We start from the raw sequence: 26441 nt of genomic DNA, 5'->3' as shown, positions 1-26441 counted from the left end.
AGGGTGATACTAAAATTCCGTCAGTGCATCCAGCTTCTTCAGTGTTCTTGTTAGATATTCCATAACAAGAACAAATAACAAAGGAGACATAGGATCTCCTTGCCTCAACCCCCTCTTCCCTTGAAAATATCCATGACCGACGACACCATTAATTTTGATAGTAAACTGAGTAGAAGTCACACACTTCATGACAAGATTAATAAATGGGACGGGAAATCCATATCCTTTTAGTGTTTCTTCCAGAAATTCCCAACTAACCATGTCATATGCCTTCTTCAAGTCAATTTTCATCATACACCTTTGAGTAGTTTTCCTACTAAAGTGTCTTAAAAGGTCATGGCATATTAAAACATTGTGTATTAGGGATCTACCTTTCACGAAAACACCTTGGTTCTTAGCCATAGTCACTGATACTGCTTTTCTTAGCCTCCGACAAATGATTTTAGAAATGCATTTGTAAACCACATTGCAACATGCAATAGGTCTATACTGACTTGCAAACTGTGGCTTATCTACCTTTGGTATTAATGCGATATTAGTAGCATTGATTTCCTTAAGCAGCCTACCATTATCAAGGAACTCCAATATAGCATCAGATATCTCAACACCTACAATACTCCAGGAGGATATGAAAAAACCACTACCAAATCCCAGGTCCTGGACTCTTATTAACATCAATACTAAACATAGAAGACTTGACTTCATTGGTACTGTAAGGTTGCAACAGTTTCAATTGCTGATACGTATTTAGAATAGGTCCATCATGTAGTATATATACCTCAGCAGGTATCCTATTCTCTTGTTTGGTACCCAATAATTCTTTGTAGAAATTCACAAAAACTGAAGCTATTGACTGAGTTTTTGTTTGCAGAACCCCTTAATCATCAGTAATCTGCATAATAGTTTGTTGCAACTTCTTGTGTTTAATGACTGAAAAGAAATACCTTGTACAATCATCACCTAGTTTTAGCCATGTTGCCTTACTCCTCTGCACAAGAACTATTTCTTCTAGGTAAGAGGATTTTCTGAAATTCTGACTCTTCTCTTTTTCAATGCCCTGTAGTACCACATTTTGAGGATCACTATGTAAAGCTATTTGTGCTTGAACAAGAGCTTGTCTATCTTCATCTACTCTAGTCAAAAGATTGCTAAAATGTTGTGCATTAAGTTTTCTCAACATTGGCTTCAACATCTTCAGCTTCTTTACCACTCTGAACATACCATAACTAGGAATTGTTTGATCCCAACCTTGTTTCACTACCTCTTCAAATGTAGAGTGCGTCTCCCAAACGTTGCAATACTTAAAAGCTGGTCTAGTATAACTATGAGCATGAGGCAGGCCTATCTTCAGTGGTGTATGGTCGCTTAGTCCTTCAGGAAGAGCATAAGCCCTGAAACTAGATATGGTATTCAACCATTCCGAGTTAAAGAAAATCCAATCAATCTTGGACATAATTCTACTCTCACCTTGTCCAACCCTCCAGGTATATCTACTTCTAGTTACTGTCATTTCCAGCAAACCACAGCTCTCAATACAATTGTGAAAATCTTCAATCTCTGCCATACTTACCCGAGTACCTCCAATTCTGTCTGCAGTATTTAGTATTGAGTTAAAATCACCCATTATTAACCACGGCAAAGTCATCCCTCTACTTACATTGTCCATATACTCCTACAAGCTTCTTCTTTCTTCCTATGTATTAAAAGCATACACTATAGGGAGGCCATAACTCTTTTGCAGTCTTACATGATACACCTGGCAAGTCACAGCTTGATCAATGCTACTTATTTGTGTCACATGAAAACAGTCAGGTTTCCATGTTACCCATACCCTATCATTATAGTGGTGATTAAGATTAGTAATATATTCTCAACCACTAAATAATTTATTGGCCAACTGATCAATTATGTCCACCTTAACCTTTGTTTCCAACAGCCCTACTAAACCAATGTTCCCAGCATTACATAGGAGTTTGATCTCCTTTTGTTTGTTAGGGGAATTCATACCCCTAACATTCCAGCACATCAAACTATCCATTTACAATAGGGTGGTTTATTGGTCCACCCCCTTTTCTACCACCATGATCAAATCTGGTCTCTGAATTAACTTCCACATCCTTACTCAATACCTGGAAAGAGTTAAGTAGTCCACCTGTTGCCCCTTCCTGCCCAGCTTTCGTGCCCTGTGATGTACCTCTAGTGTACCTCATAGGTGTTATCCACCCTGCACCCTCTTTTCTTGTCTACGCCATATCTCTGCTCTGACTTCCATCTACTGCCTTCCCTTTTAGTTTGCTTATATCTTGCTTGTGTATATGCTCTACCCTCGTAACATTTACATCAGTTGGAATCTCATTATCATTAGCCCGAGCTTGTGATTGAGGTGCTTTTTTTGGCTTTACTAGAAATTTCGTCATGCCCATACTTCTGAAAACATTTACATAGAACAGGTTTCCAATCATACTGCACCTTTTGTTCCATCATTAACCCGAGCTTGTGATTGAGGTGCTTTTTTTGGCTTTACTAGAAATTTCGTCATGCCCATACTTCTGAAAACATTTACATAGTAACAGGTTTCCAATCATACTGCACCTTTTGTTCCATCACCTCAGTCAGCAACCTTGCAAAACTCAAGCCTAGCTTCTTCTCAGTCTGAGTGTCCACCATCAATGGCTTCCCAATGAGGCTACCAATTTTACTCAGCCCTTTTTTACTCCAATATTTAAATTCCAATCCTGGGAGCTTAACCCAGATAGGAACAGTTGATAATTCTTCCTTCGAAAACTCCATATTTGGATGCCATGCTTTCACTATCACTGGCTTGTTATCAAAATGATAGATTCCCCCTTGTAGCACCTCGGATTTGCCCAGACTACTTTGAAATCGAACAAGAACAATCATTACTCCCTCCGTACATCATTACTTGTCGACACTTTTCTGTTTTGAGATGTCCAACAATATTTGTCCAGCTTATAAAACCAATCAATAATTTATCTAATTTTACCTATTTTATCCTTGATATTAAATACAATATATCACTCATAGCATTTTTCAAAGCAAAAAAATTATTATATTCAAAGGGTAATATAATAAAATCACCCCCTCTATTTATTATTTCTTAAGGTATGTGCCAAATCAAAAGTGGACAAATATTTATGGACGGAGGGAGTAACTATTTCTCATTTTACCTCTATAATTAATAGTATACATTAAATATACAATTTTAATGTCCATCCCTATACCCAATGAATATCATTAATATCACTGAAGGATAAAATAATAAAATTCATCATGATTTCTTAATCATCGTGTAAAATGAAATGTGCCCAACTAAAATTGGACGAAGGAAGTAGATATTTCAAAGGTAAACAAACTTAAGTCATAAATAGTGTGTATTATTATTTTGAGATTAATTTGTAAGAACTATAAGAGCTGATTCGGAATGATGTTATAGATGCTATACTTAGACTGTTTTGAGACTGAAAATATGAACAAAGCTGTGAATTGTGCACTAATCAACCTGATCCCTAATGCCCTATATAGTTGACAACTGCCAAATTGCATTTGTCTTTGGTAGTCTCATTACTAACTATATTATTTTGAGCCATGAGTTAGTCAAAGACTATGGGAGGAAGAATATTTCATCAAGATATATGATGAAAATAGACATGCAAAAGGCATATGATTCAATGAAATGGCCCTTTGTAGAACAAGTGTTGAGGTTATTGGGATTCCTGAGAGTTTCACTAACTGGATCCTTATGTGTATGACTACAGTGACTTACAGTGTGATGAGTAATGGTCTAAGTATTATTGAACGGATGAAGTAATAACTAAAATATAGTACATGTATCTCCCCATAATGTGTAGTTACATTTTCAAAAATAATAAGAGATCCTAGCTAGTGTAAAGTTAACTAAGTTCAAGAAGTCATAAAGTCCCCAAAAAGTCACAAATTTGCATGTATAAACATAATATTACAAGAAATTCCCTTTGTTTACTAATACTAAAATTAGGCATCTAAATTTGGTCCATCCTTGGCAATCCCTATCCTTTATTGGGAGGTCCTTCCCATCAAGGGTGGAGCTCCAATTAGCTATGAATTTGACAGAATCTAGTAACTTTAGCTCAAATTTTAAAGATTACTCGTACCTAACATATATATCAAGAACCCAACAATAACAACTACATACCCAGTATATTCCCACTAAGTGGGGTTTGGGGAGGGTAAGTGTACGCATTTCATAATATTACTCCAGAAGTGAGATAGAGAGACTGTTTTCAATAAACACTCGGCTCAAAATAAAATAATCTAGACAAGGAATAGTAAAAAGACAATATACAATAGTAATCAACACATCCAATAATACCATATATAAGATACACCAAGTAATACAACAAATGATACAACAATCTAAAATAATACTAACCTACTACCCTAATCTGCCTCCTCCACAACTTCCTAGCTAAAGTCATGTCCTCGGTAAGCTGGAGTTGCTCCATGTTATGTCTGATCACCTCCCTTCAACATTTCTTTGGTCTACCTCTACCTCGCTTGAAACCATCCCTAGCCAACCTCTCACACCTTTACATTGGGGTATCTGTGCCCCTCCCCATCACACGATCAAACTATCTCAACCTTGCTTTCCTTATCTTGGCTTCCAGTGAAGCCACTCCCACCTTATCTCAAATAACCTTATTTCTAATTCTCTCTTTCCTAGTACACCCACACATCCACCAAAACATTCTTATCTTCGCCACCTTCATTTTCTGGATGTGGGCCTTCTTGACAGGCCAACACTCTGCTCCATACAACAAGACCGATCTAACCACCACTCTGTAGAATTTGCCTTTAAGTTTAGGAGGTACCTTTTTGGAACACAAGATTCTGGAGGTGAACTTCCATTTCATCCACCCTACTCCAATCCAATAGTGACATCTTCATCAATCTCTCCATTCCCCTAAATCATAGATCCCAGATGCTTGAAACTATCTCTCTTATGGATGGAATAAGTGTCAAGCTTAACAATCACATCGGGCTCATGAGACACCTTGCTGAACTTACACTCCAAATATTCTATCTTGGACCTACTCAACCTAAACCCTTTACACTTTTACCGGTTTGCCTCAAAACTTCCAATTCAGCATTAACTCCACTATGCGTCTCATTAATTAAGACTATATCATCCATAAAAACCAAATAGTAAGGCACCTCATCTTGAATTTTATTCGTCAAAACATCAATCACCAAGACAGAAAGAAACGAACTAAGCGTCGATCCTTGGTGTAACCCTATCAAGATAGGAAAAGTGCTCCGAGTCCCCTCCCCTAGTTCTAACCTGAGTCTTGGCTCTATCGTACATAATCTTAATTGCCCTAACATATATCCTAAGTGCACCTCTAGCCTCCAAACACCTCCAAAGAATCTCCCTGAGAACTCTATCATATGCCTTCTCTAAGTCGATAAACACTATGTGCAAATCCTTCTTTCTTTCCCTATATTGCTCTACCAGCCTCCTAACAAGATGGATGACTTCAGTAGTCATGCATAGCACAATTTTGAACTAATTTTCATAAATAGTAACAATCCTCCGCAACCTCAACTCTACCACCCTCTCCAAAACCTTCATAGTGTGACTCGACAACTTGATACCCCTATAATTGTTGCAATACTAAATGTCACTCTTATTCTTATACAACAAAATCATTGTACTCCACCCCCAAGATTCAGACATCTTAGTCATCTTGAAAATTATGTTAAACAACCGAGTCAACCACTCCATACATGCCTCTCCTGTGTACTTGCAAAAATCCACCGGAATCTCATCTTCCCCGTCTCTCTACCTCTATGCATCCTATGAATAGCCCCCTTAACCTGCTAAACCTTAACATACCTACAATAACTATAGTCATGAAACCTCTCGAATGCTCCAAATCTCCTAACACAATGCTATTATTCCTTCTTTCGTTCAAGAGCTTATGGAAGTAAGATGATCATCTCTCTATAATATGACCCTCCTCCCCCAAAACTTTGTCGTCCACATCCTTAATACACTTTACCTGGTCAAGATTCCGAGCCTTTCTCTCCGTAGCTGATACGATTACGATCACGTAGATGGACTTATGAGGGCATATGTTAGATCTGAGACTTAGTGTGTTCAAATAAAGTGCAAAGGAGCACCTAAATGGACACCAAAACCATCCATACATAGCACTCTAAGGGAGCCTATTGAAGCATTTTATTAAAGGGTTATTTTGGACATTTTAAACTTTATTTTGTAACCTACTATAAATAGAATAATGTAGTGTTTTATTCATTATTTTTTAGATGATATTTGTGAGTGTATAACACTTGAAAGGTTTCCTATCTAAGGAGAGAAGACCACCAACACGAAACTAGGGTGATACAAGTGTAGATTTCACTTGTGTTGTATTCAAGGCTTGGAAACGTAGGTGCTCGGGGAGATTGATGTCCCTCTTGTATCCACGTAAGAGTTTCGATATTGTTATCATATGTATTAAGGGTCTTAGTGTTAGATATACACTTACGTTCTTAGTTATTGTAGTAATTATGTCACACTACCTATCTTTATATTTTGTTGTTGTCATCTTCTTCTTGTTGTGCAGTGGACTTTTTTGGGTTCTTTTGTTGAATTCAAAACTTGTGTTATTGTTGTTCATCTTATTCATCATGTTTTGTAGATGTTTTGGTGTTGAAATACACCCTTGTATCTTGTATTTTTGTTGTATTTGTTGAATTCGAAAGTGGTCATCCAAAGGGTCCTCGGTTATTTAAACTTGTGGACTGATTTTAGTGTTTATTTCGTGCCTCCCTTGTCTTATCTTGTATCATTTTGTATCAGATCCATCTTTGATTTTGTTCTAACCAAATCAATCTCGGGCTTGAGAGTTGAAAAATAATAATAAAAAAAGTTGAAAACTGAAAATTCCAGAAAAGAGAGCAATCTATCCATTTTGTGTTCTTGGCCGAAAATTATATTTTTGTTGTGTTTTGGCAGAGATTTTTACTTATATTTGTTGTCTCTAAGTGTTAGTTTTGTTCCTCACTAAAAACATTGAGTCTATATCTTGATTTGAGCTTGTATTTTGATGTTGTTGTTGTGAACATAAGCTTGGCCCATTGTTATTGAACATTGTTGTGGTGGAATGTTTGGATCGTGTGATCTCTCCTTGATGTTCTTAGCTTGACCACGTGATATTGTTTTTAATTAGTGGCTTGAGAACCATTTTGTTGAAGTTTTAGTTGTCTTGGTGAAGTGTTGGAGATATTGTTAATTGTGAAATTTGGGAGTAGCCGTGTGAAAATTGTTGGTGTTCTTGAAGATTATTGTTGTAGTTCTTGGTGTTGTTGTTCTTCTTCTTGATGTTCATCACCACCTTCATATATTTTTGAAGGTAAAGTGAATGCTAAATCTAAAAAGTTGAAGAAAAAGGGTGTATTGTTTGTTAGTCTTAAAAGACACTATAACCAATAAAGACCTATCAATCAAGTCTCAACCACTTTCCAACACTTTTTCATGATCTAAGGATCCATGTTTTAAGGAGAAGTACAAGAAAGTCAAGTCTTGAAAACTTGAAATTGAAAAGGGCTCCAAGACTTGTTTGAATTTTCCTCCTTAAACCAATTCCACCAAAGTCCAAATTGAAAAATTAACCAAGACTTGAAATTGGACAACAAAGTTGTGTGGGACCGAGACCAATACGTGGCTGCCACATCATCACATTTTACTTTTCATGCAACATACTTAAGCCTAAATTTCAATTTTCTTAGTTTTCTTTTGTTGTTCCTTAGTTTTAATTTCGTTGGTTCCAATACTAATTGGCAAACTAGTACTTATCTACTAGATTGTTAGTTAGTCTTTGTGTTTGTTCATTTGTGTTAAGCGTTTGTTGTGTGCTTTTCTCTTTTGTGAATTAGTTGTATCTTGTTGGTTCAAGTCCGTAAGCAAATTTTTTTTGAGTCAACTCAAAGGAAAATCTATTTCGGGCAAGATTAGACTCGACCCTCAATCACTCGCGAAGTACAAGCCAACTTTCAACACTTGTGAAACGAAGTATGAGGTAGAAATTAAAAGTGAGAGTATGGTGAGGAATTTTTGAGCTAACAAGTTTGTTTGTTTTGTTGTTCGTTGTTGTATTTTATTTTAGGTACCATGGATGCCACCAATCTCGATGCCATATTTGACCGCATCATCGACAATATTGAAGACATGAAATGACACGTTGAAAGGCTACACCAATTGCTATCCATACTTATCCCAACCAATCCAAAACCTAAGGTCCAAACACCCTGCGGTGAGAGCTTTCTGAAGGAAGTTGCTGCCCAAACTTGAGAAGGACTTTCACACCTAGGTAAAGACGAACATACTTATGAACGTCAAGGTAAAATAGCTAACTCTTACACTTTGGTGCGTGTGAATGATAAACGTGTGACTAATTATAAGATGTTGAGTGTGAGTAGTAGCTTACCTACATATGAGTATATTGATTCCTTACCACTTGTGGATGATGCACATGTTGTGCGAGTGGATACATTAGTTGATCCTATAGATGACCGAATCGACTCTTCTAGTATGATCGATTTATGTCCACCTAGTGTTGAAGCTATTGTGTTAAATGAAAATACATCGTCTTGTGAAATTTTTTTTGACCAACTTCTGTGTAAAACTTGCCCACCACTTGAGAATATGTGTGATGTGATTAATGAATCTCAAGAGAGTGAAGAATTTGAAGATGTTGGTCAAGGACAAAGGAGTGAACCCGTGAGCCTATGTTGTTGTAAAGATTCTAATGTTTGCTTGGCTTATAGGGTTAATCATGTGCTTGACATATCTTTGAAAAATGATTTTGCTTGTACTCCTTTTCATGAAACCCCACCCATGCCTGACAAATATGGTGAATTTAATTGTGATCCCTTTGATGTTAATGGTGGTTTGTGTCTACTCGAAGACCTTAGGGAAAATGTGTTATTGTCTCTTTACGGTGTTGCTCATATTTGTGCATCCATGTTTGACACACTTGTACTTAAGTTATTTGAACCATAACTTGTGGATGCCAAGTTGTATTCTTGTTTGTGGAAGGTTCCAAGTATGTTCAAGACTTCTTGTCACCTTCATGGGGTTAGACAAGTTGAAGTATCTTGTGGGACTCTTGGGAGCGTGCTTTACATCATCTGTAGAGGGAAACCGAGTTCTTGGGCAAACTACTTTCCTTGGATTGGATTGTTGCATGGTAGTTTCCCTTTTCTCCCTATTGGTATGATTCCCTTGGGGGAATGCCTTCCCTCGGAAGTGGTTGGAAGGAGAGAGGTCCTACGTGCTTGCAATGTCCCTTTCTCTCTTTTTGTGTTCCTACTTATGAATACATCTTAGCTGAGAATTGTCTTTGGTGCCTTTCTCCACTATCTATATGCATATGATAATATTCATGATGTTGTTGGATATGCATCGTATGAGAGTCGTAGTCTCGGTTTTTGTCCCTTAATTCTTGATGTTCATCCGAGCCCGTTCCTTTGTGATGATGTACAAAAGCTTTTCATAATTAGCACAAAGGATCCTTGGTTGTACTGCAAATGTGTACCACCGTGGCATGATATGGCTAGTTTTTTATTTTGCTAACCCTAACCCTCATGCCATGAGGATGTGTGCTTGTTTGTTTCCTCTTTGATTTTGCAAGGTACGGATTCGAGGTTGAATCCTTTTCAAAAAGGGGAGGATGATACGAGTACGATCACGTAGATAGACTTATGAGGGCATATGTTGGACCCGAGACTTGGTGTGTGCAAATGAAGTGCAAAGGAGTACCTAAATGGACACCAAAACCATCCATACATAGCACTCCAAGGGAGCCTATTGAAGCACTTGACTAAAGGGTTATTTTGGACATTTCACACTTTATTTTGTAACCTACTATAAATAGAATAATGTAGGGTTTTATTCATTAGTTTTTAGATGATATTTATGAGTGTATAACACTTGAAATATTTCCTCTCTAAGGAGAGAAGACCACCAACACGAAACTAGGGTGATACAAGTGTGGATTTTACTTGTGTTGCATTCAAGGCTTGGAAACGTAGGTGCTCGGGGAGATTTACATCTATCTTGTGTCCACATAAGAGTGTCGGTGTTGTTATTACATGTATTAAGGGTCTTTGTGTTGGATATACACTTAGGTTCTTAGTTATTGTAGTAATCTATGTCACACTACCTATCTTTACATTTTGTTGTGGTCATCTTCTTGTTGTTGTGCAGTGCACTGTTTTGGGTTCTTTTGTTGAATTCAAAACTTGTGTTATTGTTGTTCATCTTCTTCATCACGTTTTGTAGCTGTTTTGGTGTTGAAATACACCCTTTTATCCTGTATTCTTGTTGTATTTGTTGAATCCGAGAGTGGTCATCAAAAGGGTCCTCGGTTCTTTGAACTAGTGGACTGATTTTGGTGTTTGTTTCGTGCCTCCCTTGTCTTGTCTTGTATCACTAATCTTGGCTAGTATAACTTTTTATCCCCACCTTTACTATCTAACGCAATGTATAAACTCTCGAAAGCAACATCCTTATCCATCGTGACCGCTAACTTCGCCTCTCGACTAGCAATTTTATACTCTCCCTATTCTCCGTTTATCCTCTCCATCCTTACTCTCAAGCAACTTCGCGTACGCTCTCTTCTTAGCCTCCACCTTTCCTTTCACCTCTTCATTCCACCACCAGGCACCAGCCACTTTGGTGCTTGCTCGAGCGGCCTCTCGAGATATCCAACACCTCTCTAGTTGCATCTGGCAGTCTTATTTTACATACTATCAAGAACCCAATAAACAAAGAATCCTAACTCCATTTCTATTTGCGGTCATAGAAAAGAACAACATTCCCATTTAGCATGTTACTTCCAGCTTTAGTATTACTCCTTCCGTTACGATTTGTTCGACCTATTTTGACTTGAATCATGGTTTACAAAAATAAAGAAGGCTTTTTGAATCTTATGGTCTTAAATTGAAAATATATCAAATAGACCAATCTGTCCTTTAATCTTGTGGTCTTAAACATATGAAAGTTGGAATTAAAGACTTGCTAAAAAGTTAAAGGGTCATTCTTTTTGAAACGGACTGAAAAGGACAGTAGGTTAAACAAATTGAAGCGGAGGGAATATAAAATAAGGACTAGAGAGTAAGGGCAGTCCGGTGCCTAAAGCTCCCATTATGTGCAAGGTCCGAGAAATGACTACACCACAAGGGTCCACTGTACACTGCCTTACTTGGCATTTTTGCAAGAGTCTGTTTCCATCGCTTGAATCCATGATCTCCTTTTCATATGACAACTTTACTAGTTACGCCAAGGCTCCCTTCCTTAGAATCTGAGAACCATGGGACAAATTTGCTGCTATATTTTCATAAAACATTAACAAACTAATATTATTTCTTACCCAAGCACATGAGATTCAGAAAACAAAAAAATATATAAACTTCATCAATCTCTCTTACATCCAGTTCTGCTCTTAGATCTTCAACAAGTAAACTCTTCTATCTTCTCTGGAAGTTGAATACCTCAATACCGAAAGCAAATGTGAATGCAGAAACAACAGCATATGCAACTGTCACAGCTGCAACTACTCCAAGAAACTCATGTTTGAACCCGAAGTAACGTCTCAAGAATTGTTCCACAGTTTCATCATCGCTAAGTTTAGTTTGCACGTCTCCAAATTGCGATACAAGCAAGCCATACAATGTCCAGGCCACGGGGCAACCCCAGTAGTACCATCTCCACCATATGGGAATACGCTGTTTTTAATTGATGAAAAAAACAAAAGGAAACATGTCATTTTCAAGCTCTAGATTGATTTTTCACGTCACAAAAGTGTGTTTCAGGAACTTACTGGTCGTGGAATGATGAATCCTGAGAAAAGATTCCACACGCTATGGAAAAAGTAGACGACAATTTGAGAAACATTTTCATTTGGGGTAACAGCAACGGTCATCATACCGTAGAAGGTGAAGTACAAGAGGGTGAAATACATGATGAACAAATACCAAAAGAACTTGGAAGCTGTCCATTCGAATCCTATCATAGCATAGACAATGACACCATAGGAAACAGATTGCATAAGGACATACGGGATTTCAATGAAAACCTGCAAGATAATAGAATCTTTTTTATAGGTAATGTAGACTTCTTTTAACTTGAAATTGGCTTATAAGAAGTTGAACTATATGCTTACCAGTCCAAAGGCATAAGGTAACGTAGAATACATTCCAGCAGCTTTCTCTATAGAATACTGTACGTTCGACGGCTACAACAGACTGTACTTCTGCTGAATTATGTATGCCAAGGAAGATAACAGCAGCATACATGGATCCCATAGCGTTAAACAGATCTTGGCTCTTACCCCTGGAACCGAAAAAAGTAAAAGAAAGAAATTGACTTTTAGCATTAAGAACTGAGAGTATTTTTCACTAGTTTTGTCTCGTGTTTTTGGACGTACACTTTAGTACCAAGATCCCAGAAAATTGTCCCAAAAACCAAGGGAATGAAGGTTGTGAAGAGAAATCTAACTGCAGTATAAGCTGTATTATGCCAGTATGACCAGTGTTGCCTCCAAACACAAGCTGTACATTGGGTCCAGAATGGCTGCGAATATTGACTATTGAAATGAAGGTCTTGTGAACCAGTACGAGGTATGCTGAGCTCGCTAATCAATGCTTTGTTCCTTCTGTAAAGGTCTGATTGTTCGTATAAATCAGCAAAATCAACCCCTAACATCATCTCCTGAGCCGAGGTTGTCACGTCTAACATCCAAGTAGCTGGATTGTAGCCATCTTTTATTTTAGTTACCCCAGGCATTGACTGAACACAAAAAAGCTCAGCTTAGTATTTGATCGTATCAACTTTAGAAATTAAAGCGCTCTTTCACTTCAACAACTTACCTCAAAGTATTTGATCAAATGGCAAGAATGGCGACCCAATGGACCAACATATATCATTTGTCCTCGTCGTTTCATTAGAAAGAGCTGCAAATTGGTGTTTATATCAGCACTCAATGACAAAAGTTCAGGAAAACCAATGAATAGCTTGATTGAGTTCAAAAATATCAAATTCACCTCATCAAAGGCTTCAAAAATGTCGATACTAGGCTGATGGATGGTACAAACAACGGTTCTTCCTGTGTCAACAGTGTTTCTAACAGTTCTCATAACAATTGCAGCAGCCCTTGCATCTAATCCTGAGGTTGGTTCATCCATGAAAATGATAGAGGGGTTAGCCACTAGCTCTACTGCAATGGTCAACCTTTTGCGTTGCTCAGTTGAGAGACCGTTAACCCCTGGCAAACCAACTAAGGCTGATCTTAGTGGTCCAAGCTCCACAAAATCTATGACTTCCTCAATAAAAATCTGCACAACGATAAATGAATAGGAAGTCGTACATGAATTCTACCTTCTTTATTGTGGTTAATTGATTTTTATTGTATCGCCAAAGCTTAAAGGCAAGTTCTAAAGAGTGGGGACGGAGTGTTGGCCAATTTTCTCGTTCAGAAGTTGAAAGTTGCAGAAATGAGGATGTTGCGACTGGATGTATGGCATACTAGAAGAGATAGAATTAGAAATGAGGATATTCTGGACAAGGTGGGAATGACGTCAGTGGAGGACAAGATGCGTGAAGTAAAACTGATATGGTTCGGGTTTCCGAAGAGGAGATGTTAGGATGCTCCAGTGCCGGAGGTGTGAGAGGCTGGCTATGGATGGTCTCAGGAGAGTTAGAGGTAGACTGAAGAAGTATTGAGAGAGGTGATTAGACAGGACATCACTCTGTTCCAGCTTACGACATGACCTTAGATAGGAGGCTGTGGAGGACACATATTAAGGTAGACGTGTAGGTATCACGCAGTGCATTGTCTTGCTATCCGCCCATACTGGTTATTGTAGTCTAGTCCTTTGATTTTTGTTATTATTTATTGTCTTATATTGCAACTATCATACTATTTTGTTGTAGTTACCATCCTGTTACTATCTGCTATTTCTTGTACTTCTATTACTTCATTTTCTGGACTGTTTTAACCTATTTTTTCCCTTGAGCATAGGGTCATAAGGGAAAAAATCTCTCTACTTTTCAGGTAGGGGTAAGGTCTGCGTGAACTCTACCCTCCCAAGATTATACTGGGTATGTTGTTGTTGTTTGTTTGAGATATATGGAGGAAAAAATTTCATAAGAACTAACCTTTCTGATCCTTTTGTCAACATCATGAGGTAAACGCAACCAAGCTGAGTATACTAATGACTCATAAACTGTAACATAAGGTGAATGGATGTCATTCTGCTCACAGTATCCAGATATACGTGCAAATGTGTTCTGCTTCTTAGGATAGCCCGAAATCCTGATGTCACCTTCAATATATCCTCTTGTTTTTCTTCCAGCCAATACATCCATCAATGTTGTTTTTCCAGCTCCACTAACTCCCATCAAAGCTGTCAAAACACCGGGCCTGAAAGCTCCACTTACACCCTTAAGAAGTACCAATTTATCTTCAGTGGCACCCTGATCCTTCATTTCCTGCAAGTACCGTGAAAATCTAGTAATAAATTCTGTTGAAAATGGGGGATTAGCATTGCCAACTTGATCGATAACAATTCCTGGCTAGTTAGTTACCTGAGGCATGTCGACAGAGTACATAACTTCATCAAAGGTGATGGAATGCGGTTCAAATGGAAGAACCACTCCTATTGTATTATTCTGGCCCTCACTATAAGAATGGGCTTTCTCAGTGCTAATTGTTTGGGCATCTTCAGTGTCTTCGGGTATCATAACTTGCGGCTTACAAAATGCTGTGGCTATACATACTAAGCATTCAATCTTTTTCTTTTATGGAAAAATAAATGGAGAAACTCGAGAGATACTCATGGTTGAGATAGGCGAGTGCAAGAGTATAGCAGATGTTAAATACGACTGTGAATCCAATAAGTGCCCCAATACCTATCCAGTACCACGATGCGTATGAGAAGAAGCTTCTAGATCTTACAACTGCAGCTCCAAGTGGCTCAGTTCCATTTGGTGCGATCTATTTAGATTAGAGTCAGGCTTGAACATTCAGGCTAGAAGAATATTAATTAGGGAAAGTTAAGGATATATGCCCTTCGGCCAACGAGTTTACCAACATGGCCGAAGTACACACCACACCACAAATGCACTGTTGGTGTGTACAGTACATGTATATTTAATATAAAGTATACACTACCTATGCACTTTGTGCATATTCTGTAAACTAGATGGCCGAATGATTCACGCGTATTTTGCATGTTGCAGTCGATAGAGAAACTTACATGTTTCCACCTTTTCCCATCAAATTCATTCACAAGAATTGAATTCATAGAATACAAAATGGTGAAGACCAGTAACCCCATATCCACCATTTCTTCAAGTCATCTACAACATTAGAGGTAGACAACTGACGCTAGTCTGGTTAAGCAAGACAGGTGCTTCTGCAAACATTCAAATCACCAAATATACCTTGTGAAAGGATGATTCCACCCAATACAAACTGTAAAACCTGAGCAAATGATCCAAATGTATTAGCAACTCCCATGGTCCTTCCAGCTGCTCCAACGAAGCGGAACAATCCCGATGCCATCTGGTTTACCAATATGAGTAGCAAGAAATGTTTGAACAATCTGCAAAACAGACTTCTCGTTAATAATCACGGGAAAAGGAAATTGCTGAACGTTACCTGATCTTTATTCTGCATTGTCTTTTTCTTCCTGTACCTTGCAGGGTTCGGATCAAATCCAATGACGTAGTAAGGAAGGAACACCCACAGACCAACTTCAACGAATGTTATAGGGATTTTGAGTATCCATGAGGGAATTGCATAAGCCCATGAAGGGTAAAAGAGAAGGTCCCGTTGCTTGTAGAAGACAGGGAGCTTAAAAACTGTCAAGGCGATCTCAGACCCTCCATTAAACATAATTATTACAACCGCAAAAAAGAGTGCACCAACATATTTTTCCCCATCATCGATAGTATCACGGGGCATATCAGTTCGGTAAAACAAGGTAATCGTGATGAGTGCCATAGTTAAAAGCTGAAACATATCAAAATGAAGAGGCATTAGTACTTTGAAAATTCAATATTCTAAAAGACTCAGAAATCACCTGAGTGAACTTGAAGATGTACACAAACGAGTTCCTCTTCATTAACAAGAATTCTCTTTCAATGCAGGCCTTTAGGAGTTGTTTCTTCCCTATACCGTACTTTTGAGTAGCCAGAGCAGCAGGATGACTTTTGCTCTTGTCATATGAGGCTGCAACCTCATCCCAAAGTTTCCTTCCCACATGGAATGCTTGATATGCCTCCGCAAATTCTATCGATGTGATGAACCCGTAAGGCTCATCCCTCCTCATCCAATACTGTTGTTGATCCTTCTTCGATGTCACCTGCGAGAAGTTTAGTTTTCCACTATTAGGAAAAAAAGATGTACAAGTGCTTGTCAACTGTAACAGTAGGGAGTTATATTATAAGACGTACTTCTTGCAAGAAGTCGGCCACGCCTTTTCTATCTGGGCATTTGAAACCCATGGACTCAAAGAAGGCAAGAACATCTCCTCGAGGGCCCTGATAGATAATTTGCCCGTCTGATAAAAGAATAATATCATCGAACAAACTGTAGGTCTCAGGTGCTGGCTGCAAGAGAGATATCACAGCAGTCCCATTCAAGATTTGCACAGATTGCCTTAGAGTGTTCACAATGGAATAAGTAGTCGAACTATCCAATCCAGTAGAAATTTCATCCATGAAAAGTGCTTTGCACGGTCCGACAATCATTTCACCCGTTGTAACACGCTTCTTTTGTCCTCCTGAAACACCCCTTATCATTTCATCTCCAACCATAGTATCTGCACAAATTTCCAGCCCCAGAAGCTGCAAATAATTTAGGCAAATCACTTAGTCATCATATTTCTTCTTCCTTATCATTATTGAAATTTTGGACATACTTAATATTACCTTAAGAACATAATCTGTAATAATATTAGCCTCCTGTCCCTCTGTTGCTGCTGCCTACATTATCACCAAACAATGAAGGTCATAAAACATTTTCGTTGAGCAAAAAAAGTTTTGTACTCGGTTCAATTAACTTGTAGTAACATAACTTACAAATTCACATGTAAACACGATTCACTACATGTAAGCATTATACGTTATAGACTTACCTTCATGAAGATATCAATATCAGGAATTGGCTTGATATTAGCCTCTTTCTCTCTTCTTAACAATTCAGCCAACATCTCTGCATAAAATTTCAAGAACGTTGACCAATAAGCCTTTGTGAGCTGATTTTGACAGAAAATGGCCGTATATTGACGTAGAAAGTTGAAAAACGGAACATTACCATAACGAGAGCCAACTCCCTGGCATCGGGCAGAGAATTCCAAGGTTTCTCTCACAGTCATTTCTCCAACGTGTAAATCATGCTGGCTAATGTAAGCAGCAGTTCTTTGTGGCACAAACTCATTCATTTCATGTCCATTATACGTCACCTTCCCAGTAACCTGACTTCCACACACACATACAAAAAGAATGTATTTACACAATCACACAACCTACAAGATAATTACATGTAAATTTCTATCTTGTGGTCGAATACATAGTCAGCCTCTTGAATTTGTGCATTACTTTCATTTACACACCTTATTACTAGTAATTTTACCTTAAGAGAAGAATCAAGCTTTCCAGCCAAAGTTAATAAGAGAGCAGTTTTGCCAGAACCAGGAGGTCCTAAAAGCAAAGTCAATCTGCTAGGATTAATGATACCGCTCACATCGTTAAGAATAGTGAGTTCCCGCTTTCGATTTGGTAGGATATGGAGAGAGTTCAACATTGTCTTCATACCCGAAAAAAATATAAAGAAAAACAGTTTCAAATACCCTTTTAATTAAAGGACGTTTCAAAATTGAGATAAAACACTATTATCCCTCGGACTATAGTCAAATTTGCTATGACCTAAGTTGCTCGGACTCTCCAAAAAAGTTGCCGCATCCGTGTCGGATCCTTAAAAAATACACTATTTTTGGAGGATCTAACACGCACCCGTCGGCATGTTTGAATAGTCTGAGCAACATAGGCTACGACAAACTTTAACCTCACGGAAGTCCTATCACTCCCTTAAACTCAATTTTACTGGATTATTGTCCACCTCTTGTGGTTACGTGGCCTAAAAACCTTGCAATTGAGGTTTGTGTAAAAGGTGTCGCATAAGCACAAAAGATGACACACAGGCACAAAAGGTGGACAATAATATAGTAAAATTGAGTTTAGTGGATAATAGGACCCCCGTGAAGTTAGGTGTATTGTAGCAACTTTGGCTATAGTTTGAGGGGGTAGTAATGTCTTATCTCTTCAAAATTAAGAGAACTTTTTTACCTCAAGAAAATTTGTCATGAAGTTGGTAAATGTAGGCAAAGCTTTGCTTCCTACATATGCATCTGCTACAATATTTAGATGCTCATATCTCACTTCTATTGTTGGCAACTCAAGCCCAACTCTGTGAAAAAGGGAGGGAAGAAAAATATAAAAATTAATGACCACTTATTGATTGTGAAAAAATAATTATGAATCTTGAACCTAACTCAACCCCAAAAGCTAGTTGATGATCACATGAAGAGGAGATCACAATTGATTACTAGGAACTTAATTCTCTCCCACACGCACACGACTGAACGGTTGGAGCTTGAATAACATAACACAAGTTTGGCTCGATATTGAGAATCACAACAACATAGATCAATGGGCCTGTTTTGATACAATGTGAGAAGGTTGCCCGAGATACATAAACAACACCATACCAAAACAACACAGACAAAGACAGTGTTTGTGAGTCCAGAATGAGTATTGATCTTATTATAGCAGCCAGGGGCAGAACCACCTTTGGGCAAGGGCAGAGAGAAATTATACTATTTATACATAGCTAAAATTATTTTTTATGTATATATATAGTAAATGTTAAACCTCCTTCGGCAGGTTCGTATGTGTACTTCTGAACCCCCTCAGTGAAAATCTTGACTCCTCCACTGATATCAGCCAAATACATAAGGCAATTTACTAGAATGACTTGATATTGGGTGGTCTTAAACTTTTGTCCCCGGGTTGTCCCATGGGCAATACTTCAAGTTTAACAAGTTTTCAACCATGGGCAGAACTTTTGACCTTGAAGATTTGTCCATGGAGAAAGCGGAGGTCAAAAGTCCAGACCACACATTTTCAAGGTCCTTAGATGTAATTTTCTCCTCAAAGTTAATTTCAGTTTCATTTTGACACCTCAACTAAAACCAGTACCTCTTCACATACCCATGGTAAAAAAAATAACGAGTTCAGTTGAACACACAAAACTTGCCCAATGCACACACAAATAGACCAAAAAAAAGGTGTAATACATAAACAGACACTCAAACTTGACCTCAGGTGGTAAGTAAACGCTCCACCTTTGAGATTGCACATCTATACACCTTAAGTTGGTCTCAACTGGCAACCAAACACTCCAACTCGTCCCCACACATCTAGACACCTTATGTTCAACTGATACACTAGGGACGAGTTGAGGTGTCTACATAGGCATACTCAAAGTTAGAGTGTTTAGCTGCCAAAGGCCACGTTTGAGCGTTTGTTTATTTATTACGCCACAAGAAAAAGATTCAAATAGTTAACATACCTATCAATTCTATCTCTGAGTTTCAACAAGAATTTCTCATTATCTTCATCAGCAACTTTAACAAGCCTATCAATCAAATCTTTACTTTGTTGATTACCAAGATCATGTATATCAACTTCATTAGCTCCAACGCCTTGTTCACCAAATAATAGTCTTTTTCTTAATCTATCAAAAGTTGGTAACTTTTCAAGTGCAGCCCATTTAAGTTCCTCTTCATCATCTTCATCTATTCTTGATGATCTATTAAATACATTATTATTATTTCTCCAAATTGAGTTATTTCTACTAACCCTTAAGCTCCTTCTCATAGTACTACTCCTTTGAAAATTACTTAAATTTGTTGGCTCCATTTTGAAAAGAATGAAAAGGTAAGAGTTGATTTCAAGGTCTCAAGGCTGAGGGATTATATAGAAGTTAAGTACAAAAAGATGAACTCATTTTAGAGTGAAGGATCAAAAACACATCTAAATGTATCTCATTTTTTCGAGTTTTATTTTGAACTATTAAGTGTATGAGTTTTCTACCTGAACTATCACTCACTATATATCAAAACACACATTGGCTATCAATTTTTCACTTTTTTACCTGAATTATCACCATCGTTTAGGTAGGAAGAGTGAACAATTGATAGTTGAGTTATGTCTTAATTAATACTTGGTGATAGTTCACCCAGAAACTCGCACACCTCATAATTCATGTACGAAATTCAAAAACCAAAATATTTTAGTTGTGTTTTTGATCATTAGCTCCTCGTTTTGTGTGTCTTGTAGGGTATAACATGTTTGGCCGAACTTTTGAGGGTCAAAAGTAGGTAAGTTTTCAAAAAGAAAATGTTTTTTTTTTTTGTTTTTGAAAAAGTGAGGTATTTGATCAAAATTTTGTGAGAAAATAAGTGCTATTGAAGAGAAATTGTTTTTCAGAAGTTAAAAGAAGTAGTTTTTATTTAAATGCTTGTGGATGTTCAAATTTTTTTTAAAAAAATTATTAACCAATCACAAACTGTTTCTCATCAAAAGTACTTTCATTAAAAGAGTTTTTCAAAAAAAGTTGATTTTAAAAGTTTGACTCAAAATATAAAAATAAACAAGAATTTTGAATTTTTATGATCTAAAATTGAAAATATGTATAATGTGTCACCATTAATATATAAATTTAAACTCTTATTACTGAATAAAAATGTGAAAGACTAGCACTTAGACAATTGGAGAACCAAATTGCTAAATAGTTAAAAAAAAATTGTCATACATAGGAAAGTTAGATTCGTTAACTTTGTTTTTTCCTATGTTTTAATGGCTTTGCCAATTTACATTTACCTTATTGATACAACAACCTAAATATATACACAAATATAAGCAGAAAATTTTGAAGATTTTTTTTTTCTTTGAGAAAAATTTCTATAACTTTAGTTACAGTTTCCAAAATTGTAGAAACAAATTTGGTTAGCAGAAAGAAGATTTCATGTCTAATGTGATCAAGAAGTATTACATCCTGTATGTTTGGTTTGTTTGATATAGTTATGGTAAATAAAAGAAAAAAATGTTTATTAGTTTGATTTGGTGATTAAATAAATAATAGGAAGCTGAGGAGGACACGAATTACGATAGAAGATTAACAGATAGAAGTGCATTGTCTTTCTGTCCGCCGCTATTACTCTTGTAGTTTCTTATCCTTTGATTTCTATTACTATATGTTGTTTCTTATGCTTCAACTGTTGTCGTATTATTTTATTATAGTAACGTTTTGTTACTATCTATTGTTCTCTTTTGTGCTGATGTGACATCTTTATTATATAAAATGGGACCCACGTCAAAGGCGCCACATCAGTTAAAAAGGTTGACAAAAGGTGCCACGTCAGCTAAAAATGTTGACAAAAATAGGCTAAGATTTAGTTCAGGGGTAATAAGCCTCCCGTGAAGTTGGAATGTCAAATTTGGTCATAGTTCAAGGGCATACTAGATGCTTTTCTCTAGGTTTGGAGAACCCTTCACAGACATTTCACATGACCATTCCTTTCATGTAAAATTAACTTTCCTGTACATGTAAATAATATGAACTAAAATGGGAAAACTTACACAAGCAGATCACTTATGAAGTAATTATAGGTATTTATGATAATTATTAATTGTTAATCTGGTACAAACGCTAATTAACATGTCATGACAGATTAAACTGCATTAATAGTGTTAAAGAATATTTACACCGTTAGTGTATATAAGTTAAGCCGACTTCAAAATCACCAAGAGAGGAAAGTGTGGAAGGATTCAGGTTTATAGCAAATAATTTAAAATGTAACAAAGTAGAAGAACAACTTTTAGTCTAGCGTAACATAACTCTTGATACAAAATATAACAGTGAGCAGAACACGATATTGTTCGTCTCTGGTAAACAACAAACACGAAATGGTAAGGGTATTGGCATATACATCCTCTCTTGGAAGATATCTCATGATTGATCTTCCCTATCTCAATAGACCTTCCATATCTCAGTATCTCATAGTGATTTAGTTTCTATGTAGGAGAAGATCACAATTCATTATTAGTTGATTCTTTCTTTATTTAGTTTGTATTCTCTTGTATATATACACATACATGTCAATGAAATCAACAGAAACTTTTATACTTTACTCATCTTTATATGGTATTAGAAGCCTCAATATACTCTAACGAGTAAGATTTCTTTTTCTCTCCCACGCACCCTCCACAAATGGCAGACATTCCTCGAGTTGTTAATGCTGACAACAATGTCAGCCCGATGGTTGTTCAATTTAGCCCTGCGTCCCAATTGCCCATTAAATTACTTGGCAGCCACAATTTTGCAATGTTGAAGGCTCAATTTTCCATGCTTATGCATGGTCATGATCTCTATGGTCATCTTAATGGGTCTACACCTTCCCCATCTCACACTATCACGACTGGCACAGTCCCTAGTGCCAATCCTGCGTTTAATCTTTGGTTTTGACAAGACTTTATGGTTGTTCAAATAGTTATTTTTATTTAGTAAAATTTTTTGTTTCATAGAGTTGGTCGGCTAATAAAAAATTTCAAGTCGCCGGCGATATTTTTTTGGTGGTGGTTGATTCTGACGAAGCTCGTAGTCTCGTTTTGCTGCCCCCAAAAAGGTAAACACATCTTTTTTTTTTTTAGTTTTTATTATCGTTTTCTTCTTCATCTTTTTTCTTCTTCATAGTTCGTAGATATAATTTTATTTACTGGAATTGTATACGGTAGATGACCTTAAAGGCCCTAGGACGTTGTGGTATCAATATTCTAATTATTTTTATGTTCATGATATAAAAATGAGCTAACAATAGTTGTATGTGTCTTTTTTTTTACTTTATTCTTTGATTATTTTGGATAAAGTTTCAATCTTTGCTTAAAAGATGTATTTATGCTTTGTTTAAACTCATTGTTGTTGGATATATTTGTTTTTAGCATGTAAAGTTATTTTCTTTATGTTGAAAATAATAGTTAATGTTGAATGTTTCGCCTTTTCACCTTATTCTTTGATTATTTTAGATAAAGTTTAGATCTTTTCTTGACAAATATAATCATGTCTTGTTTAAACTCATTATTGTTGAATATGTTTATTTTTAGCATGTAAAGTTATTTTCTTTATGTTGAAAAAAATAGTTAATATTGATTGGTTTGCCTTTTGACCTTATTCTTTGATTATTTTGGATAAAGTTTAGATCTTTACTTGAAAAGTCATACCCATGTCTTGTTTAAACTCATTGTTGGTAGATATGTTTGTTTTTAGCATGTAAAGTTATTTTCTTTATGTTGAAAAGAATGGTTAATATTGATTGTTTTGCCTTTTGACTTTATTCTTTGATTTTCATGTATAAAGTTTTGATCTTTGCTCAAAAGACAAACTCATGTCTTGTTTAAATTTATTGTTGGCGGATATATTTGTTTTAGCTGTAAAGTCGTTTCTTTTATGTTGAAAAAATAATTACTATTGTTTGTTTCGCCTTAATAAAAAGAGTAATTGATTAAATCAAGAATTTTTCATTTACTTGTTAATTATTTTAAGGGATCTCCAAAATCTTCATATAAGAGATGAAGTGCTAGCTTTATTTTTCATCCACAATGTTTATTCCTCTTTTTCGCATGTTTTCAAATTTGTCAAAATGATGAGAAAGTTCAAATTTTTGTGGCTAAATAGAATTATTTAGATATTTTCGAGTCATGCATAGTATGATTATGAAACAATATTTCACTTTTAGAAATGCTAAACTTTATTCTAATTTTCTTACGCCATTTGGATTGTTATATGTGCTCTTTGTGAGTGTAAAGACTTGATTCGTGTCTCTCATTGATTCATAATATCAAAGGAGAATCTACGATGTCTTAGAAATATAAACCATAGGTCATTACACGTTTTTTCTCATAAAATTTTGGTTGTAATTTAGATGTATGAATTTTCGTTAATGTCGCCTTAATTGAAATTTAAAGATTCTCTTGCTTGAAAAGTTAACCTTTATTTTCTTTTGTTATATGGATTAGTATCTATGTTTGTTAAATTTTAGAAGTCATGAGTATTTTCCTTGTTGCCTCATCCCTTTACTTTCGCAAGCTTACGTTGTTTGTTTCTTGCATTAATTCATTGAATATGACCTTCTTCCTTTTACCTTTATTCATTCTTGTATGAACATAAATCATGAGTTATGTAAGTGGGTGTCTTTGCTTTGCATTTTATTTGTTGACTCTCATTCTTGTGCAAGTGTGCTTATCATTGTCATTCAAAATTGATTCTTGATATTTTCTTTTGCTTTGAAATATGTCACTTTTATGCCTTGAACGTATATTAATTTCTTTATCTTTTCTTAGCATGCAAAAAAAATGTCTCGAGTCCAAATGGATTCCTCTCCTCTTGTATTTTGTAATGGGCCAATGAGGTCTACCCCTTCGAGTCAAGTTCGAAGTTTAAACCCGAGGTCCACTACATGGCGTGCGGGTGCTAGAAGATAGACAAAGAAGGAAAATGAGTCAAAATCCATTGATGAGGTCACTAAGAGACTTGAAAAGTCTCAATTTTTATTATTGTCTTCTTTTTATTTATTCATTTAGTCATTTATTTATTCATTCATTTCGGTCTCGAAGCCAAAGATGTATTTAATATAGGTGGAGCAAAACTCGAGCCTCGAAAAATAGTTTAGGACAGGTGAAATGGGTCGGAATCCCAACTAGACTAGGACAGGTCTCGTTGATTTGGGCTCAATGGCCTAAATCCTTTACTTTCTCCTCCCTTCCCCTTTTATGTGTTTATTTGTTTATTAGTTTTGTTTAGACTTAGTTAAAATCCCTACTAAGTCGCCTAAATCTATTTTAAAGTTTTTTTTTAAAATCAAATCACTATTTCAACAAATTAATCTTTTCAGAAGTTAATCAAAAGATGTTTTCAAACAGTCCGGATAACAGCAAGTTAGCGGACGTTTTAGGTGCCTAACACCTTCCTAAAACGTTAATAGGAACCACTTAATCGGAATCTTCAAAACTTAAAACGATTTTTCTGTTTTGAATCGTTTGAAGTAACTCTCTAAAGGTTTCTTAATTCCTTTTCAAAACTAAGTGGCGACTCTCAAAAAGTCAAAATTTCTCCACAAAACACTGAGAAAGGAATGATTCTGCACCAACATAAATATTCTAAAGAGTTGCTGAACAAATTTGGAAAGGTCAATTGTAAGCCAACACCGCCTCCAATGGAATCAAATGTGAAAATCTGTTCTGCTGATGGGAAAAATTTGCTGGAAGCAACTATGTATAGGCAACAGGTGGGTAGTTGTAAGACCCCAAAAAATTTAATTTGGTGATTTTATTTTGGACCCACCCTTGTGTTTAACGATGATTTTTTACTTGAAACATGATAAGGAATGATAAAAAGATCATTAGGAGGAGTTTTGAAATTTTCAGAAAGCGTTTGGGGATATTTCTAGACCTAGAACCAGTGAGGATCCACGATAGCGACATGTCACACCCTGGGCACGCCGCAATAAGAGTGTGGCATGCCCTTGGGCTATCACGATAGCGGCGTGGCGAGAAGAGGATATAGGGTTTAAAGTTTGTGGATTCCCCATGTTAGACAAAAATAAAATAAAATAATAACTAAGGGAATTTGAACCCACAACCAAGAGGTCAATAAAATTTTTACAAGTCACTCTACTCCACTAAACTAACAAATACACTTTGTTTATGAGCTCCCAATTTATAATTCTTATATATTTACTAGATTTCTCTATATAAATACTAGATCTGCACGAAAGCTACTGGGTTCCTGGAACCACCACCCGAGCCTCTAGACCTTCTCCTGGGTGTGGCACGCCCAAGGGCACAAAACACCAAATTTCATTTTTTTGGTTTGGGATCAGGGCTTTTTGATCTTTTGCCCTATTAAACGACTTTAGCCCCTATATAAACCCACTTACCCATCAGTTATAAGATTTTACGCATTTATTCTCCTCTCCATCCTCTAAAGTGAACAATAAGCTAGGTTGAAGGGTAAAAAGGTTAGGGTTCAAGCCAAGGGTTTCTCTTCTTGCTATTTTTGGGAAAATTTCTCTTTGAAAAGGCATGTTGGACACTCTCTTATTTTTAAATATCTTTAAATTGTGAAAATTACTTAATATTATCATGTTTTAATGGTTGTTTAAACTAGGGTTGAGGATTTTGGATTACTATTTGCTTGCATTGATTCTTTTCCTTATTTTAATGGTTTATTCATGGTTTGAATAGTGCATTGTAA

The 26441-nt window shown here is 36.4% G+C and overlaps 1 protein-coding gene across 1 annotated transcript; it reads right to left on the bottom strand.

The window, feature by feature from the left end:
* Positions 1-11056: 11056 nt before the first annotated feature.
* On the bottom strand, positions 11057-20041 carry LOC107851743 (pleiotropic drug resistance protein 1-like). The gene is given in 22 exon segments (XM_047401281.1): positions 11057-11790; positions 11886-12140; positions 12228-12270; positions 12272-12397; positions 12492-12853; positions 12934-13017; positions 13108-13398; positions 14222-14554; positions 14651-14826; positions 14888-15059; positions 15322-15380; positions 15383-15424; positions 15509-15669; positions 15763-16079; positions 16150-16431; positions 16523-16915; positions 17000-17053; positions 17206-17282; positions 17385-17544; positions 17703-17876; positions 18416-18536; positions 19701-20041. Coding segments are annotated over 22 exon segments (4248 nt in total). The 5' UTR covers positions 20009-20041; the 3' UTR covers positions 11057-11532.
* Positions 20042-26441: the final 6400 nt, after the last annotated feature.

Source organism: Capsicum annuum, chromosome 12, assembly GCF_002878395.1.
Source record: "Capsicum annuum cultivar UCD-10X-F1 chromosome 12, UCD10Xv1.1, whole genome shotgun sequence".
In the NCBI taxonomy this organism is placed as follows: Eukaryota; Viridiplantae; Streptophyta; class Magnoliopsida; order Solanales; family Solanaceae; genus Capsicum; species Capsicum annuum.
Note: the sequence above shows the minus strand (reverse complement) of the source record. Positions and strands in the feature narration are given on the sequence as shown.